This window comes from Onychostruthus taczanowskii, unplaced genomic scaffold, assembly GCF_017590055.1.
Source record: "Onychostruthus taczanowskii isolate IOZ18803 unplaced genomic scaffold, ASM1759005v1 scaffold12, whole genome shotgun sequence".
Lineage (NCBI taxonomy): Eukaryota > Metazoa > Chordata > Aves > Passeriformes > Passeridae > Onychostruthus > Onychostruthus taczanowskii.
The window spans coordinates 20,150-38,236 of record NW_024498351.1 but is presented as its reverse complement, the minus strand read 5'-3'; the positions used below and the strand labels follow the sequence as shown (position 1 = coordinate 38,236).

Genomic DNA, 18,087 nt, shown 5'->3' with positions numbered 1-18,087 from the left:
GAAGTAAGAGGGGAAAAAAAGTTCCCTTAGTCTAAAGTATCTGTATTCTCCCTGTTTTCTACAAAAATAATCACTTTACAAAATAAAGGCATAACAGAGCTAGGTATAAAATACTTAACTAGAAGTAGGGACAGAATAAGGAAAAGTAACACTGAAATTAAGTTGACAAGGCAGGATTTGAACAGTGCCTTTTGTTAAGTTCTAGTGTTTGAATTCCACTGCACTTCAGCTCCTAAGTTTAGACACTCCTGACTACTAAAGAGCTGTCGTGCACTTACTTCCAGAGTTATGACCACAGACTCAAAGTTGAAAATAAGAATTTACGACTGTTCTCAGTATATTACCCTGCATAGAGTATAAATTACAATATGAGCCTTAAAGTACTGGATCCTTCCACAGGACTCTGAATTCTACACCACCACTTGACACAAAGTATTCCTAGTACAGAAATGAAAGCTCTGGTACTGACAAAAAGACACTCATTAGTAATATAGTGTGAGATAAGTATAAAGTGCAACACACTTTTAAAAATTAAACAAGACCTTTTAATTTCTTTGTGGGAATGTCCACTCATTGTCCTGCATTTGAGAATTTCATTTTTCAATATTTTAATTTCCCATGTTGCCTACAACTGCATAGCCAACGCAAAACCACACTCTTGATTTCAAAGTAACACAAGGCAGCAGAGTACATAAAAGCAGACTGACTGTTTTGGCCACTATGGGAAGCAGGTTTATAACAAACACAAGCTGCTGAGCACAGGTGTTTTATATCTAAAGGGATTAAATGAAATGTGAGTGCAAGGGAAGGACAGAGCGTTATGCTGACAAACCTGGATGTGACTCCTTTGCCTGCTGCGCTGCACCATGCATGGTCTTGGACCAACTTCAGTGCACACCCAACAATGGGCCACTTATTTCTAAGCAGATTCAATGCCCTCTGCTATTTTCTTTTAATTAGCTTCTGCAGACTTCAGCACTCAAGACTTTTTCTGCCTATCACGTAACTTGGATCAGGCAACACTGAAGTTAAATAGTCAATACTACATTTACCCAACTCTGAAAATAGAAAGCCAAGGACCAGAAATCAAGCAGAAAAATTAAACTGTTATCACCATATTAGAAACAGTAGATCAGCTTTCATTGCCAGCAGTTGCAATCACAGTACTATGTCAGCCTCATAAGAGATTTCTATCACCTGAACAGTTCTGTTCACTAAGTCTGATTAATCAACAGCTGCCAAATTGAGCTTTTTTAGCTCTCCTTTTTACAACTTACAACTTCATCTAGATTACAGTTTTGTCTTTATCTAACCTGATAAACAATTTCCATCACCATCACTTTACACAGGAAATCAGAAAAGAAAAAAAGGCAGGCTCTGAAAGAAGAGCAGAGGAAAGAAACAATGCAAGTGACAACCATGAGTATGGCAGAGGCAAAACTTTTCTGAATACACACAGGAGCACCAAGGAAATACAACCAATTATTTGCTCTGCATGCTAAGGGCACTGCAGGTTCAGCTTTCACATCCCAGCCACTGATGGGTCTATCAGCCTCCATTCCCTTTGCAGGAAATTGCACTCCTGTTTGAAGCCTGCAGAAAGGAGGAGCACAACACCTAAAACACAGGAGCAACTTACCCCTCGCTGCTACATTTCCTGCAGGATGACCCAGGGGGTGCAACAAAAGAGCTTCACTGCCCTGACCAAATAGACTTGTGTGCACTGCACATCTTCACACGATAGGGAGAAGGCATAATAAAAATATGGCAACATGCATTACTTCCCTTAATAAATATACATATATATCAAGTGCTGACAAGAATTTCAAGCAGTGAACTTTGCATCATTTTCCTAGAACAAGCAAGGTAAGAAAACAAAGTTACAGAAAAGAAGCCTTATATTTATTTTTTATAAAGACAACCCTTCCCAGCCAAATAAAGTTAACATGTATGTGCCTTAGATTGCTAGCAAAAATTACAACTGTTTGTTTACTGAATATTATTTGTTTTTTCTTCAAGAGCAGCTACCAACTTTCTGATGAACATATTTGGAAAGTATGAGCTCTGTTATTATCACTATAAATTAAGAGAGGTGGAAGAGGGCATTTTCTCTCACGTGGCTCTGTTTTTCCGCTGCTTACAGCTGTAAAGCTGGGATCAAAAAGCCAGAAGGAAAACAATAAAGCCATCCAGGAGATATGAATGCTGTAGGGAGAACACATGGTTAGCTCTTGTGCAGTCATTGCAATTTGATTGCTGAGGATAGCAACATAATTTAAAAAGAATCAGGTAGTCTTAACTTCTGAGTGATCTAAAGCAAGGTATGGATTGTCACAGCAGCTGCAGTAGCACTGGGAAAGGACAAGCATCCAGCATCATCACACAGTCAGGGCTGAACAGCTCTGCTGTGAGGCTGGGCTGATCTCCTGGATCAGTCCCAGGAGCACAGCCTGATCCATGGGGCACACGACCAGATGAGATGTAGAGCCTGTTTGTCAGAGCTTGTACGCAAAGAACGCCTTTCACCAAGAATATGAGCATACTTCACAGCCCAGATTCACACATGCTGGAAACACTTCCATCTCTGCAGGGAACTCCAACATCTCCTCTGCCAACATTGTTATTTCTGTTCTAGAAGTATGGCTCTAGAAGTATAGAATAGTTCTTACTATTCTAGAACAGAATTGAGAAAATAGGCCACAGGCTCAACAGGGCAGGTGCTGTATTAAGGTATAATGACACAGGTCACATTTATCCTGTGCCATTTGAATCTCCTCCCAGCAAAAGCAGACTCTGCATTCACTGCACACTTTCCAGTCTCATCCAAACACTGAATCAGCACACAGCAAGAACGCAGATCATGACCCCAGGAAGAGCTCAAGGGTCTCACCACGCAGTAGAGCAGCAGCCGCCTGAACTGGTGCACGCTGGGGCACCACTGCCAGCTGGCATCTCAGAAACCTCATCTGCATCTGCCAGGCCAGCTTTGTCACCAACACCAGGCAAGAATGTTTCATCAACACTGCCCAAAGTGCTTCCTTTGATAACCCATCACATTTTTCCATCTCTAGCATTTGGTGGCAAGTAAATAATTTAGTTCAAGATGGAAGCCTCCAGCAATTTGCAAAGCATTATTTCAATATTGTTAAACTATTTACTACCTATAAAAACTGTTACACATATATCTAACTATTAGTTCACTGCACTGTTTTCTAAAACAGTTTTGGACTGACGAAAACACGTAGAATAAAATTATAACAACACATCCTTTAAAATGTCAAACCAGAGTAAGGGGGAAAAAAAGACAGGATAACATAAGAGATGACAGAAACTTTTGAGAAAACTGAAAAACACAACACACATTTTTACATCAGTTTGAGAAGGATTAGTAAATCTGATAATAAATACGTATCTATTTTTAAAGAAAATAATTCAGTCTAAAAATCAACATGCCATAAGAAATTCAGCAACATCAGAGTACATCCTTAAAGAAGAAAATCATTCTAAACATCACATTTTTCTAGCATACTTTCCTCAGCACTCAGAAAATGCACAAATTTTCCTGTAGGCAGAGACAACTGCAAAAGAGATATATTTGAGACATCTTTGTGTGTGAACATGTCCTAGCCATCAAAGTCTAAAAATCACATACTACAATTCTCTAATTGTTTATGATATTTATACTAGTACATGTTTTGGACATAACTTTAGAGAAAAAAACCCCAAACAATGAAACTTGATAATTCAGTAAGAGAAACTTCATCTTTACACCAACCTTTTAATAGTTTAATGCAACTTAGTTCAGGATTAAGAACACTAAAATGAGAATGCATTAATTATGAGATTTTTAATGAAACAAATATTATTTCACTATTCAAATCTGAAAATTGTGACTTTACAAAAAACAATCCTGACCATAAGGTTTAAATGATTTGCTTCTGATTAAGGAAAACAGGTAACTACATCCTATATATTAATCTCATTGATTTCTTCTGAATGAAAGCAATTTTTCCCCTGTGTCATTCCACTGAAGATGTCAATCTCTCTACAACTTTCATTCCAAATATCAGACTTGCTGCAGCAGGAACAGACCTGGTATATGAGTTCATCACTCCATAAACATGGGGGACACAAAGAGCATTGGTGGGGGTGGGTACAGAGATCAACAATCCTTCCATGATTTCAAAAATAAATTCTTTCTTACCTTGGTTGCAGGTTTTTCCAGTGTATCCTGGGTGGCACTTACACTTGTTTGGCCCAATGCATTCACCGTGTTTGCACCCTGGCTGGCATATAGCTGCAAATAGAGGAATACTCATTATCTTTCCACTCCAGTCACAGCTGACTGTGCTTGAAATTATTGAATATTTCAATAATTTTAATATTTTAATTATTTCAAATTACTTTGAAATAAACAGCAACTACCTAACAAATAGAAGTAGTGTGTATGTTATATTCAGAAAATAAATACAGAACTCCAAGAAATAATAGAAAGCCATTTTTGGCATCTCTGTCAATATGACACAAACAAAATTCATAAAACAAGCTTTCAAATCTTCAATAACAAAAGCATTGCTTTTGAAAAAATATAAGAATTCATGCACAAATACATTTTTGCTGATGTAGGACTAGCCAACAGGAATATTTTCCTGGGCAACTGAAAACATTTGACAGATGTAAATTTTAAACAGCATTTCTAAGTCTTTTGCATTAGAAATGTTTTTCTATTATTAAACCAACTTTTTAAACCTACTGGAAAAATGCAGTATTTACTATGCTCTAAGATGTTGTTTATCATTATATGACAAAATGCAGATACACAATCCCGCTGAGCTCTCTGCTAAAGCAAGATAGACACAAAATAGACAGAAATCAGATGGTAGCATAACTTGAATAGCCTGTAACCAGGATTTATCTATTTACCCCGGCTTCAAGTTCATTTTATAAAGTAACAGTATCATTTGGAATTTGCAAGTAACTAACCAGATCCAGCCGCAACATTAACCTGACAACAACAGGCTGTATCATAAAACTGGATATATCAAGGACATAATTTAACAGAAATCTTGCAGAATGCACTCAAAAATGTAATTTGCCTTCTAGCCAAGCTGTTCAGCAGGGTGAAATGAAACAAAAGAAACAAGATATTTGTTTTGGTTGTGGAAGAACCATGCAAATACATCTTTAATGTTCTGACAATCTTCTCCATGAGATTCAAAGCATCCGGAACTGGCAATTCCCACAAATACATCCAGAGAAGCAACTCTTAGCATAGAAGGAGTTTGCTCCAGTTTTAGGCCTGCCTTTATTTAGGACTGTTTCAGGTCTCCCATTATTATCAGGCATGTTTTTTTGTTTAAGCATAGTATATATGTATAATAAGTGATAAATCCTGAAACCATAAAACCTTGTTTTAAATCTACAGCTCTGCTCCTGATGCATCTTCCTAGTATGGTGGTGAAGTCTCTTTCCAAACAATTGTTAAGGAGTATCTTAAAAGGCAACAGAAATGCAAGATTTTTTAATTTTTTTTTTTTTTTTTCTCCCAACAAACACTGTCTGGAAACAAAGAAATGAAGTTCATATTTAGAAACACCTCTCAATGGAATGTAAGGGAAAGGAGCTTCCCAGACCACTAAAAGGGTTTGCTCCAGGGAGTATGTCCTTGGGTATGGACAGGTCTGACTGGAGAGCATCTGATCCCCCATGAGACACTTGTAGAACACTGTACTTGGAAACACTTACTGCTCTTTTAACCACTATGGCCATAAACAGGAAAAAAGGATTTCCTTTGTTAAGAGTTCATTTAGATGCTGGGATTCTTGTCTTCCTGACATCACAGACCCAGGTCCAATCAGAGGTGTTGGTGGCAAACTGAGAACTATGAAGACCAACTTAATGACTTCAAAGCAACCAGGGAAAAACAAAAGTTGTGATCTAAACTGCAGTAAAGAAAAGAAATCACTATAAATATGCTTTGGAAACTTGCTTGAATTTTCAATTGCCCTTTATAGAAGATCTGTATTGTGAAGTGGGATACACTTATTTAAATCAGTTCTTTTTAAGAAACAAGAAGTACCATGGGATCACTTTGGTGTAAAGTGTAACAGTTCAGTAACTGCTAGAAGAACCTGTGGCAACTTTAGTTTTAGCTGAATTTTTTATGCCTTGGTCCCTCCCTCAATTGTACAGATTGTACATTAGCAGCAGCTCAGATAGAGAAAAAAAAATTCTCATACTTGAAGAAAAAAATCTCTATTATTCCAAGGAAAGCTTCCAAATAATTAGCAAACCACTGTCCATAAAATCAGTCATCATAAAACACTGGGGGTTTTGCACATTAAGTGGGTATTTGGAAAACTTTGTTTGCTGCCAAACATGGTTCTTGAGGAAAACCTGTTTATTAGAGTACATTCTATGAACTTGGGCTACTTCAGCATTACAAATCTTATTTAGACACAGCTGAAATTCAACAGAGTATTACAACAGAAGAATTTCTTTATACAGGAGAAAAATGCGTTGCAGTAGGCTTAACAACATCTGTAGGTCAGCCAACACCACAGATAAATCTGATGGCATTTCCTATGAGGAATCAAGCCACCCACAGGATAAAACTTGTGCATCTTCCTATTAACTTTATTGAGGGCTTAGCAGGGTGCTCAGGACTAAAGAATCAGATGGTTCAGCCAAGTCTGCATCCCTGGCTGGGGTCCCTACTGACCCCTACCAGAGTGACCAGGCCCAGAGGGGTGGGTCAGCTCCAGCCCTGCCATCTCCAGCATGAAAATCCTTATTCAAAGGAGAAGCTGCCCATACAAGGCAGTAAATCCACTCACTGACTCCCAACGAGCTCTATTTGAACACTGGCAACAACCAGATGCAGGTACAAAAATAAGCTTAAGCCAGACTTTCAGCCTTTCTTTTAATAGCAGACAACTATTTCAGCTGTTTGGCATGAGTCAGAGCATACCCTACGTGTGCTGATGTGACTGGGTGCTTTAATTCTCCACTCTGCTTGTTTTCCTGCAAAGCTCCAGATACAACAGAACAGAATACTTCCGTCACTCTGTTCACACACAGACAAATGGAGTTTCTGCACTTTTTTGAAAACAAGTAGACTCACAAGTAATGGAGAAAAAAAGTCTCCCAATTACTACTTTTTGCCTCTTGAGAATTTAAGAGTTCCTCCACACCAATAAACCATTATTTCCTTCCAAGGGACCCACATTTACAATGACTGAAACAACCCATGTCCCTGGATTTCAGCCTGTTATGTAACACTTGCTTCCCTACTAGGGAAGAAGGAAATGTAGACAGAAGGGCTACATCAGGCTGAGAAAGTCAGTCACTTACGAACATAGAGCAGAGAAGTGCAGAAGGGTCTGAAAAGGGCTGCCAAAAATCAGTAAAACCTTCCTACTCTTTATAATAGTAACTGCTGTAAACAAAAGTTAAAATTATACTGGCATAGACAAGTGCCACTCAAAATGAGACTGCTAATTTACTGTTGAATCAGCATCAAAGCAGACCTACCACATCTCCAAGGATTACTCTCTAAAAGCTGTTAAGCTGAACTCCCATTGGGTAGGAAAGTGGATTGACATGAACAGAAAAAAAACCTAGGAAAAGCAATTTTCATCTTTAGTCAAGTCTTGCTTTTTAATCTGTGCCATAGAACAAATTATAACTAAACTTTCCTTTTCACTTTATTGACCAATTCATTCAAGAGATAATCAGCAAAAAAACCCTCTGGTCTCATGATTATTCACTTCAGTTGGATCATTTTAAATGCTTTTTTCTTGGGTCAGATGTGAAGATTTGCTCTCAGTTCCCACTAACTTCAAGGAGGTATCCTAGGGTCCTTTATTTGGCCATAAATCTGAGGAACTATTTTCAAGGTTGGCAAGAACTACCTTTTTCCTCCAAAATAAGGTGACAAATACCATGTTTTAAGTCTCACTTTAACTTCAGGACAAATTAAACTTCCTGTAAAAATAACACTAGGAATTGAAATGTGAATGGGTGGTTTGGGTTTATGATGGGTTGTTTGCTTTTTTCTTTTTTTCAAGTGTGGGAGAGTGGAAGAGAGAATTTCTGGTGAAATGCACATGCTGCTAGCACGCGTTATGCTCATGCAAAAGCCAGAAGCCACCACTCCTTGCTGTTGGTGTTATCCAAGCATTACTCAGTCATTCTGAATTACAATTTTTTAATTGCTGCACAAATACAACAAATGAAAAGCACATTCAACAAATTCATTATGGGTCTGTAATGCTGGGGGATGTTTTCATGTCATCTGTATTTTCTCACTGCATACAGCTCCCTCACAACTGCTTTGGAAGAACCCCTCAGACTCGGTCAGATCCTCTGCACTAAGCTGCGCACTTTTGAGGGCATGGGTGACTACCACCTGTCCCCTCTATTCCTTCTCTTCTAGAACTTTAACATTAATGATATCTTTATTGACTACCAAACACTGTTTGGTGGAGTGCTAACCAGAAGACTTCACTGCCTGGTTCCCACCTGATTAATTCCTCTTCATTTGTGGCCAACAATGGAAATCCATGAGCTTTCTTAATGCTATTTTCTCTAGCAATTAAAATTCTCTTTGGTTTTCCAAGACTCCTAGCTATGTTTTTCATTAAAACAGCATTGAGTATAATTCTTACATTCTTTTTTTCTGCTTTGCCTCCCAATTTCTGAACTTCTTTTTCATCTCTCTGAAGTCTAAAATTATGCACAGAAACACCTGCATCTGAAACAAACTATGCCAGCCATCTGCCTGAATGGCCTTGTTTCTGCCCTCTCTTCCCAAGTAACAGACAGGCCCCTATTTATTATGACTCCAGATCCCAGCTCCTTAAAATTCAATTTGCTCAGGCACAGCAAGTAATTTGTGCAGCAGCCCAGAAATGATTACAGAGAGTGTTCACCTTCACAAAACTTCATTAGATCCCCTTAAACTGCTGATTGCAGAACACATTTCCCATCTTCAGATCGTCTCTTACATTCCCCCCAGTGCCAGCTTTCTAACAAGACTTGCATGTAGGTGAAAGGAACTTTCCTCTAGGCTGCCTCCTCCCCCTGAACTGGGGTGCCTTCCTCCTGTAGTGCTCACAGACCACAACAACAAGTTCCACAATACTTCTCTCCCTCAGAGTCAGCTGCAGCTCACATATCTCTCTCTGTTTGCTTTTTGGAATTCTTTGTAAATTCTGCCATCAATAAACATGCTCAGGAAAACGAGACTGCCTTATTCACAGTAATTTTGATCTAGGATCCCAAAGGTAGGAACTAGTTTGTAAAATAAAACACTGAAGATCTTTCAGAGTTGCATACTTCTTTTTTCTTCAACTACATACTTCAGTTACTCACAACTGCAAGAGAACACATAAAGCTTATCCCACCTCAAAGTTACTAGAAGGTGGTAAAAACACATCATACCCATAACTCACATTAGGGAATTACTTCTGAAAAAGTGACTTTGCTTCCCAAATAAGTGAATTAGTATATCTCTCCTGAGATTAATAAGCCTGACTAGGACAACTGGGTATTAATTTTCAGATAATTTCATCGCGCAACAATTCTTACTCTGTTTTTTTGGGGAAGATAATAAATGTCCTTGACCAGCTTCTGTAACTAGAAACTGACAATAACATCGGACAAAATGGTAGTACCTAATGCCTGAATATTTTTTTCAGAAATTATTTGCCCTTATTTGTGACATTCATGTTGTCAAAACGTTAAGTCTTTTATCTGAAACATACATTCCACTAAGTGGCTCCTTATTTTTCATGCACAACTCCAACACTTGCCTGAGTAAATCAGTTATTCAGTTTGCACTTGTGATCCTGGTAACAGCACATTAACGTGACAAACTGCAAGCAGTGTGGGCCATTCACTGCAGTGAGTTCTTGGCTTGGCTATGACTGCTGCCAAATGTGTTTCTAAACCACACAGACAAATCAATACCCTGGTTTATGAATGCCTTGCTATTCAGAACAGCACTACACAGCATGCATAACTTAAGCATGGGTAACACTGAAATCAACAGGATTTCATGAAGTCAGTAGAAGTTAATCTAATGCTTATACACTTAAACACTCTTTTTTAAAAATCAGCAGAAATCTGATCTAGCACATGCAAAATTAGAAAAGCAAGAAATATTTCATGCTTTATCAAGCTTCTTGTTTGCATTTCAAGTGGTTCACTAAAACTGCTTACAGAATGATGCTTATCATCTCAAATGCCTGTTTGTTACCTGAATTTTTCTATGTGTCTACGGAATTCCAACAGGTAGAAACAGGATAGCATGAGTGTCTCTGTGTGGTGACAGAAGACAAACTGAGTCCTACTGATATGCTGTTTATTCGAATATAAAACATCCACTGGCTTCAGCAGTGTAACTTCTGTATCAGTAACAAAGCTGATTTCACAGAGAGATGAATGGCTGAGTGCTTTGCTCCTCCCTGAGACTCATACCTCTGCCACAGGGAGCACAAAAAGAATCACAGAATTGCACAGAATCACAGAATCTCTAGGTTGGAAGAGACCTTCAAGATCATCGAGTCCAACCCATGCCCTAAAACCTCAACTAAATCATGGCACCAAGTTCTACATCCAGTCTTTTTTTTAAGGGCATCACATTGGCCAGCTTCCAGTCCTCTGGAATCTCCCCAGTGAGCCAGGAACAAACAAGACACATCAGTTCCTAAGCAGCAGCAGACTACAGCCCTGGGTACCAAAGAAAACTATGTTGATTTCATTTTGCTCTAATTTGCCAGGTTCTACACTGCTGGAGACCAAGGGCTGTAAAGTTTCCCTGTTCTGGGAAGGAGAACATGTAGTGGAAGTGCAAAGCAGGCAGTGGGGGGCAATAAGTGCCTCAGCCATCCCAAAATAACCTCTCACTGCACATGACTCAGTGCCATGAAAGCAAATTAGGCCTCCTAGGTCTGACAGCTTGTAAATGCATTGCTGGTAGTACAAACAATTTGCAGAAACAGAAAAATACTGCACAGGGCTTGAGGGTAAAATAAACAAAAGAAGCGAAAAGGGAAGAAGTGTCATATTTTAGAAAATAAGTGTATCATTGTATAGGCGTCTGGGATAAAATAGCCCTGTTAATTTCTTTCCCCCCTCATCTTCCCCAAATCAAATGGTTAAAAAAATGAAAAACAACAAAAAATTATCTTCTTGTCACATATTAAAATTTTCATGTAAACTTATGACTTCAAGGCCATAACTCCAAGTCATAAACTTGCCAAAAGTATTTCAAGAAATATGTTCAGCTAACCTTTGGGCTGGCACCTTAGGCTGGCTATTCTCTGCCTTAAGACGTAGAATGCTGCAAAACAAATATCCAAAAGAGAAATTCCAGCTTTTTTTTGGTTTTTTGTTGGGGTTTTTTTTTTTCTCTGTAAGGAGGATGGACTTGGCTGTGGTTTTTATCAACTTGTTACATTCCTGGAGAATTACATACATTCAACATTCAGAGCTTTTCTGAAATAAAAAAAAAATTCTGGTACACATTTAAAAATGGAAATACCTTACATAGTATTTCATTATGAGATTTAACAAACACATTCTGATACATAAGAGTAATTAAATATAATGATGTGATGCTATTCTTATTCAATCAACTAAGGAACTACACTTTGTCAAGCTTCATACATTAAGTAGTTGTAAAAATTCTCGTGTTTCACGGTTCAGGTTCAACATTTCCATCAACAGAGCACAAATGCTTTCCTTAAAGACACAGTATCCTTTCATTTAAGTATGGGTATGTATTTTTAATTTAGTGCTGTGTCTCCACAGCTCAAACACAAAGGCCTAGCATCTGGATGCTAATTTGAGAGCAATTAAAATTACACCTATTTATATGTATCTGAACATCTGCAACCAATAAACATGTTGGCACACAAATTTACTGGTCATTTTTATAACATTTAAAAATGTAATGTCATCTAAATTAAGAGTAATAATTAGAAATCTTTTCAGCTCTTGCTACCACATGAAACAAGATATGCTACAAAACTTAAATAACATGAAAACACAGATATATGCTTCAGGCTGTTTGACATCAATTTATTTGCCAATAAATTTAATATTAGCAGCATGGCTTGCTAGGCTACACAGCCTTGTGATAGCAGGCTGGGACTTGAGCAACAGCAGCTCTTTGTATTTTGAGTAGTGTGTGACCAACACTTAAGAGTTTTCTATGACTGCAACTTGTACTAGTTTGAATCAGTTTTAACTAGGGAGTCCTTTAGCCTTGGTTACAGTGAAAGGAAGCTCCTCAGGTTGTTGCTGGGCTTTCAGAGAAGATGTAACTACAAATATACTACAGTTGCAAGTGGTCAAATTGATTACTGATGTCATTTCCTTAGAAAAAACCAGGCTGCAAAAGTACTAATCTGCATATGAAGTGCATGAGGAATGCTGCAGGGAAATGGAAAAGGATACTGTATCTTTAACACAGTCAAGTCATGTTTTAAAGGCATAAAGGTTCTAAACTGGGGAAAAAATTGAATAAAAATAGCAAAACCTCATTTTTATTCTTGAATAGCAGTGTAAAGCAGTATTGCAATTCTGTATAAAATGCCTTTTCTTTGAAAAGTACCAGGGATGCACAAAAATATCAGTCATTTTATAAGAAGCAGACATGCTCCACATCAGTATTTATTAAACACTGCCAACACAATGCATTAATTCAGACTATGATCTTGCAACCCCAAATTCAGTAGCAAAACTCTTATTGACTTTAGGGATATTTCTGCTAGTGGATCAGCCTCCTAGGCACCAGTATTTTCACAGGTCATTATTGACACAATCATGGTTTCATTTTTGTGCATCTGGGACTATACAGAATTGCCATTTCCACGGAAAGCAATGTAACATGCAGGAAACAGAAATCCTAAGCTGCCCATGGCCTCTTCTCCCATTGATGTGTTGGATGATTTATATGGGTAAACTCCCATCAACTTCATTTTTACCAATACAAAATCTCCTTCTAAGCATCAATGAGAGCACAGCCATTGCTTCCTCCCCCTCCCACCACCTCAGTCCCCTCTCAGAGATTGCACAGAACAGGTACACAGCCTTTGAGCTCCTTAGGACAGCAGCACAGACACCGCAAGAGCCTTCCCAAGGGTTGTGAGAAGGCAGCAGCATGCACAGTTCCCAGCAAAGCACTCAGTTATGCCTGCATCTGCTAGACATCAACTTGTACAAGCTCCTCTCTCTTGCAAGTCCTCTTTAGAACTTCCTGAAATCTATGCTTTCTACCAGGTTTGCCTAAATCTAAATGCCAGCCTGAAGTCCTTCAATTAGCACTTTTTTAACGATGCTAAGATAAGGGGAGGTGTAAACTGATGGTTTGACTTTATACATCCTTGACTGTTCTGTCCCTAGGCATTTAAGCCATTTGTGGGGGAAAACTACTTTGTTGACCTACTCTGGGTTTGCTTTCCAGGTAAAACACTCAAACCTCAGCAGGGGGAGATAACCAGATGGAGTTACAGCCAGTGGGCTCTCTGGAAGAGCACACTCATCTTCACCACCTCTTCCTGAGACAGACTGCATGGATTTTCTTACAGCTTAAGGAGAATCACACACAGCAATGGGTCAAGTCATCAAATATCACTGCTTATCAAACCCATGTTCAGTTAAATTTCATTCCTGTTAAGCATCTTCTGTTGGTCAAACTTTCTATCCATCAGACAAAATCTGCTGACTCCAACAGTCACACAGACTCCAGTCAGCAGAGGGTCTGACAGTAGATCTGCATTTGTTTATTGAAGCTGCAGACCTGGTCTTCTCTTCTGTATCTATGTAAACACAGCAAAAAGAACCATTTTTGCCATCACCTCCAGCAAAGGAGTTGTCCAAACCGTAATGCAGAATGAGAATTCAAGCCACTTCAAATTGCTTTTCTTTTAAAAATCCTGCTGAACTTTTAAAATCTATGTTAAAATATTATCTCTTTCCACAGTTGGTTTTTTTGGGTTTTTTTGTTAAAATGCAGCTAAAATTTTGAAACAATCTTCACATCTGTAGTGGTCCTTGACTACACATAACTGGTGTACAAACCAATTACAAACAGACACACAGCCAGGTTCAAAGCAGGTGTATTTTGTTCATGAAAGACACACACAGGCAGAAACAATTTGTATAGCTTTTGAAAGAACTACAGAGATATTTGTAAGCCAGCTAAAACAGAGGCAGACAGACCATTAGTTTTAAGAACAGTTTTGAGCAAACCTAGATAGATGAGTGGCAAAAATACCCACAAGGAATTATTTTTCGCATTTGTGCAACATGTGTTGAAGGACACGTGTCCTGACTTGGTTTTCCCTGTGTCCTTTAAAAGCCCTTGAATGGGCTCTGGGTTAGGACAACACATTCAGTACCAGGGGTGCTGTTGCCTTACAATGCAAAAGCATTTAGGAATTAAAAATGCACTGCTGATACCTGCTTTCACCAAAAATACTGTGTCACAGGAAGTCACCTCCCCTGCTCTGGAGAAAAGAAATCCAGAAACAACTCCTTCTACCCTCACTTTTCCTCTGGGTTATAACTCAGCCGCGTGCACAACAGTAAGACATAAAGCAAGACAACAACAACCCTATTTTTACACATATTTCATCAGGTACTCTATCAACATAGCATCTTTCAGAGAGGCAAGCTTTTGTGTGATTATTCCCACTTACAGCTATTACTCCCACTCCTACTAATTAAAGTGCAAGTAAATTCCACAGGCTGGGCAACAACATGGGATTTTTGGACTAATTTCAAGTGGGATATTTAATACCTAACTTTAGAGCATTAATGCAGTGAGTTCCTCAGTGTACAAATTCAACCCTATCAATGATGAGGGCACTCCATGGGAGCTAATCGTTGGTGTTTAAACATAATTTTTGTTGCTTCCAAATTAGCCTTTCTACACACCAGGCTGAATTAATTAATCTTTTACATAGTAAATAAAAATCTAAGAAAAGCTACTTAGTTATGTTAATGATGGAAGATATGCACAGTTCTAAATCTAAGCCACTAAACAAGCATGGATGGATTTTCAATATACAAGGACTAAGAAATGCCAATGAATTTGAGTTAGATTTTTTCAGACCCTTTGAAAACATGGGTATTTTTATCAATCTCAAAATGCATTTAGCTGCCTAAGCATGGATCTCACTTGGGTGTTTAAAACCTGCAAGAAAGAAAAAGAAAAAAAAATCCAACTTGTTTTAAAGTTCTTGATTCTTTCAGTCTGAAGGACAACTTCTAAGCATATTTACTGGAATTTGAAAAGGCATTTGGGAAGAGAATTTCTTGTCACTGCTGAGTGAATATTTCTACTGGCTGAGATGTTACAGCTGACACTGACAGGCTCTGGAAGCAAGCTCACAGACGGATCAGACCTACGTGCACAAGTCCTGACTGGTGTAAAGAGCAGACAGAGGATGTTGTAAGGAAAGAAGTGTAAATTAAAGGAGGGCCCTATTTCAACTTCTTCCTACATGTTTATAAGAGCAGAAGACAGCTGAATTATGCTGAGTGGTGTTGCTAAGCAGCACTAAGCATGATTATGCTCCACGTGCACTCCTTTGCCAGTCAAAGGGACATAAAAGGAATAACTTCACACTTCACAGAACCAAGTTCAGCTAATACAATTCAGTTTCCATTTGCAACTCTCTGGATGGATTACAGATGGAAGATCAGGAGCACGGAGCCACCAAGGCTTAAGGCCTTAATGAGACTCATCAGCTGCACCACACTCCTGCTCTGCTAGAGCTGACATATCCAGCTAAACGGCTTAAGCATTTGTCACAATTAAACCACTACCTTAAATCACACTGCTGGTTTAAATAAACACATTTTTTTCTCAATTGCTGTGGGCAGAGGGCATGCCCACACGTGCTTGGTGGAGCAGCTCAGCTGGACAGCAGAAAACACATCCAGGTATATCAGTGACCACATGCCCTTGGCTCATCACAGTTCAGAGGTTTCTGCAAACTGGGACCACCCCACGTGTATCTGTGTGCCTGCTCCACTCTGGCTCCAGCATGGCTCTCACCTTACATTTGTTGTCAGAAGGATAAATTTAGAGATAATTAGTGCCCGTGTGGTAAATTATGCATGAGTAAGCAGGTGAGAGTCCAAAGGTGCTGTAGCAGTTGCAGGCATAGCAAAGGCGGCTGAAGTTGGTTTGAAAAACAGCAGTTCCAACTCACTAATAAAGAGCTCAGCATTATTGCATAAATATTTGGAGCTTCTTTTTTGGACACGTTTATAAATTGGGTCTCACTAGTAATTTTTGAGCCTGTCTCTATACTTGTTTTCCTTGTGCAAACAGAACTTACACTAAAACACCAAAGAAAATGTACATCTAGTAGAGAAAGTCTGACACCTAATTATGCCACTCATTTTGGGAACAGGACTAAGAGCTTCACCTTTGAGCAAAGAGAAAGCAGAAGAAATAATCACGTACTTGGCTTTTTGGAAAATTTTCACTGATATTCCTTTTTACAGTAAAATACCCAAGTTTTCCTTTGAGGCCAGGAATGTTGCCTGTGCCAGGTTAATCCTACATACTGGGTGCCACATTCCCAAGGTGGAGAGTTGACTAGAGATTTTCTATTTGGCTGCAAGCACTAGAGAGATTCACTTTCATTTAGTGTAATCTCCTGCTTTGTGATATGTCTGGAATTTTCACCACCCTCAACTGAGGTGGGTTTTCGTGTTTTATTTTGCCAATAGTTTGTCTCCTATTTAGAACAGAGAAGGAGCTGCTGATGGTTTTAGTAACACTTTCACCTAAATATATGAGACTCTTCTGACCATGAAATTCAAAAATTATCAGTATGTAAAGAAAAAAAAATGGGGAGGGGGTGGGAGAGCTTTTTGACACCTAAGTGATAATTGTTTTCTTTTGGAAGTCTGGTCCCAATTACTGGAGATGATCCCAGAAAATACCTATCTACATGTCTTCTAAATGTGCATGGACACACATTTGTGGATAATGGACTAAAATGCAATTGAAGGAGGTGAAAATTCACCTACCTTTAGCCTTAAGGAAAACAAAAAGCATTAATAGTCTCTGGAAAAGCTAGCACTAAAAATTAACTTACTGACAGAATCCAAAGAACAACAAATAAATTATACTTTCTGTGTATACTTTTGTCTCGTTTCCAATTTTTAATTATGAATCTTTTGATAGTATAAATTTATGCAACTTCTGTCTGCCAATATCATAAAAATGCAAACACAAATCAGATTTGGTAATAATGAGAAATTGACTTTCACCTAAACATGAGCTGTAATTTATGGTCACAATATGGAAGACAACTTGTCTAAGAAAAGTGACACAGTAGTCTGGACTCTTTTGGGTTTTGGTTTTTGTTTGTTTTTTTTAAAAAAAGCAAATTATTGATATTTGCCAGTTAAGCCTTCATAGCCTCAAGCATTTAAACGCACAATGATTTTCAAATAAAACTGCATCATGAAAGGTGGACCTATTCCTAGACTCCTGGACCACAGATCCTATTGCCTCTGGAGTAGCCTCAATCAACCTACTAAATACTCTTCTTCCTTCTTCATAAATATTCATGCCAAGGAAAGGACTACTTATTACCAATTAGAGCCCTAAAAATCAAAACTGTTCATGGTATGGTCTGAGAGGTATCAACCTGCATCAAAGAAACAGTATCAGGGATGTTGTATTCCAGAAGTACTTTCCATAGTTTTTTACTAGTCATCTTATGTATCTATTAAACCTTGTGGGCTTGTAACATACTTGGGAAGAGAGAAACCAGTCTTGCTGCTTACAGATTTGAACAAAACCTTTGCTGAGAGTTGCATTTCCAAGGCTTTTCCTATCTTTTGCCAAATATTTGCCCTGCAGACTAGAAACCAGCATTTAACACCTGTTTTATTTTGAAAATGGCTTGACAGAAAATTATCTCATCTACATATATGTCTAAATAAAAAAAAAAATTAAAAAGCTAAGGACCAGTGTTTATAGGCTTGTTCCTGCAAAAACTTCAAGATGTCTCTCATGTACGAGTGTTAAACACATGAGTAAGCATC

General features: G+C 38.4%; 1 protein-coding gene across 4 annotated transcripts in view; it reads right to left on the bottom strand.

Annotated features, from left to right (window-relative positions):
* Nucleotides 1-18,087, bottom strand: part of NPNT (nephronectin) — a 48,088-nt gene that overhangs the window by 27,635 nt on the left and 2,366 nt on the right. For 2 of the 4 annotated variants that reach the window (XM_041395816.1, XM_041395819.1), the window contains exons 3-4: nucleotides 11,297-11,347; nucleotides 4,205-4,297 (exon numbers count right to left, since the gene is read on the bottom strand). In XM_041395816.1, coding sequence (XP_041251750.1) covers nucleotides 4,205-4,297; nucleotides 11,297-11,347 — 144 coding nt within the window. The remainder of the gene's footprint in view (nucleotides 1-4,204; nucleotides 4,298-11,296; nucleotides 11,348-18,087) is intronic. The other 2 variants (XM_041395817.1, XM_041395820.1) reach the window with 1 other exon arrangement.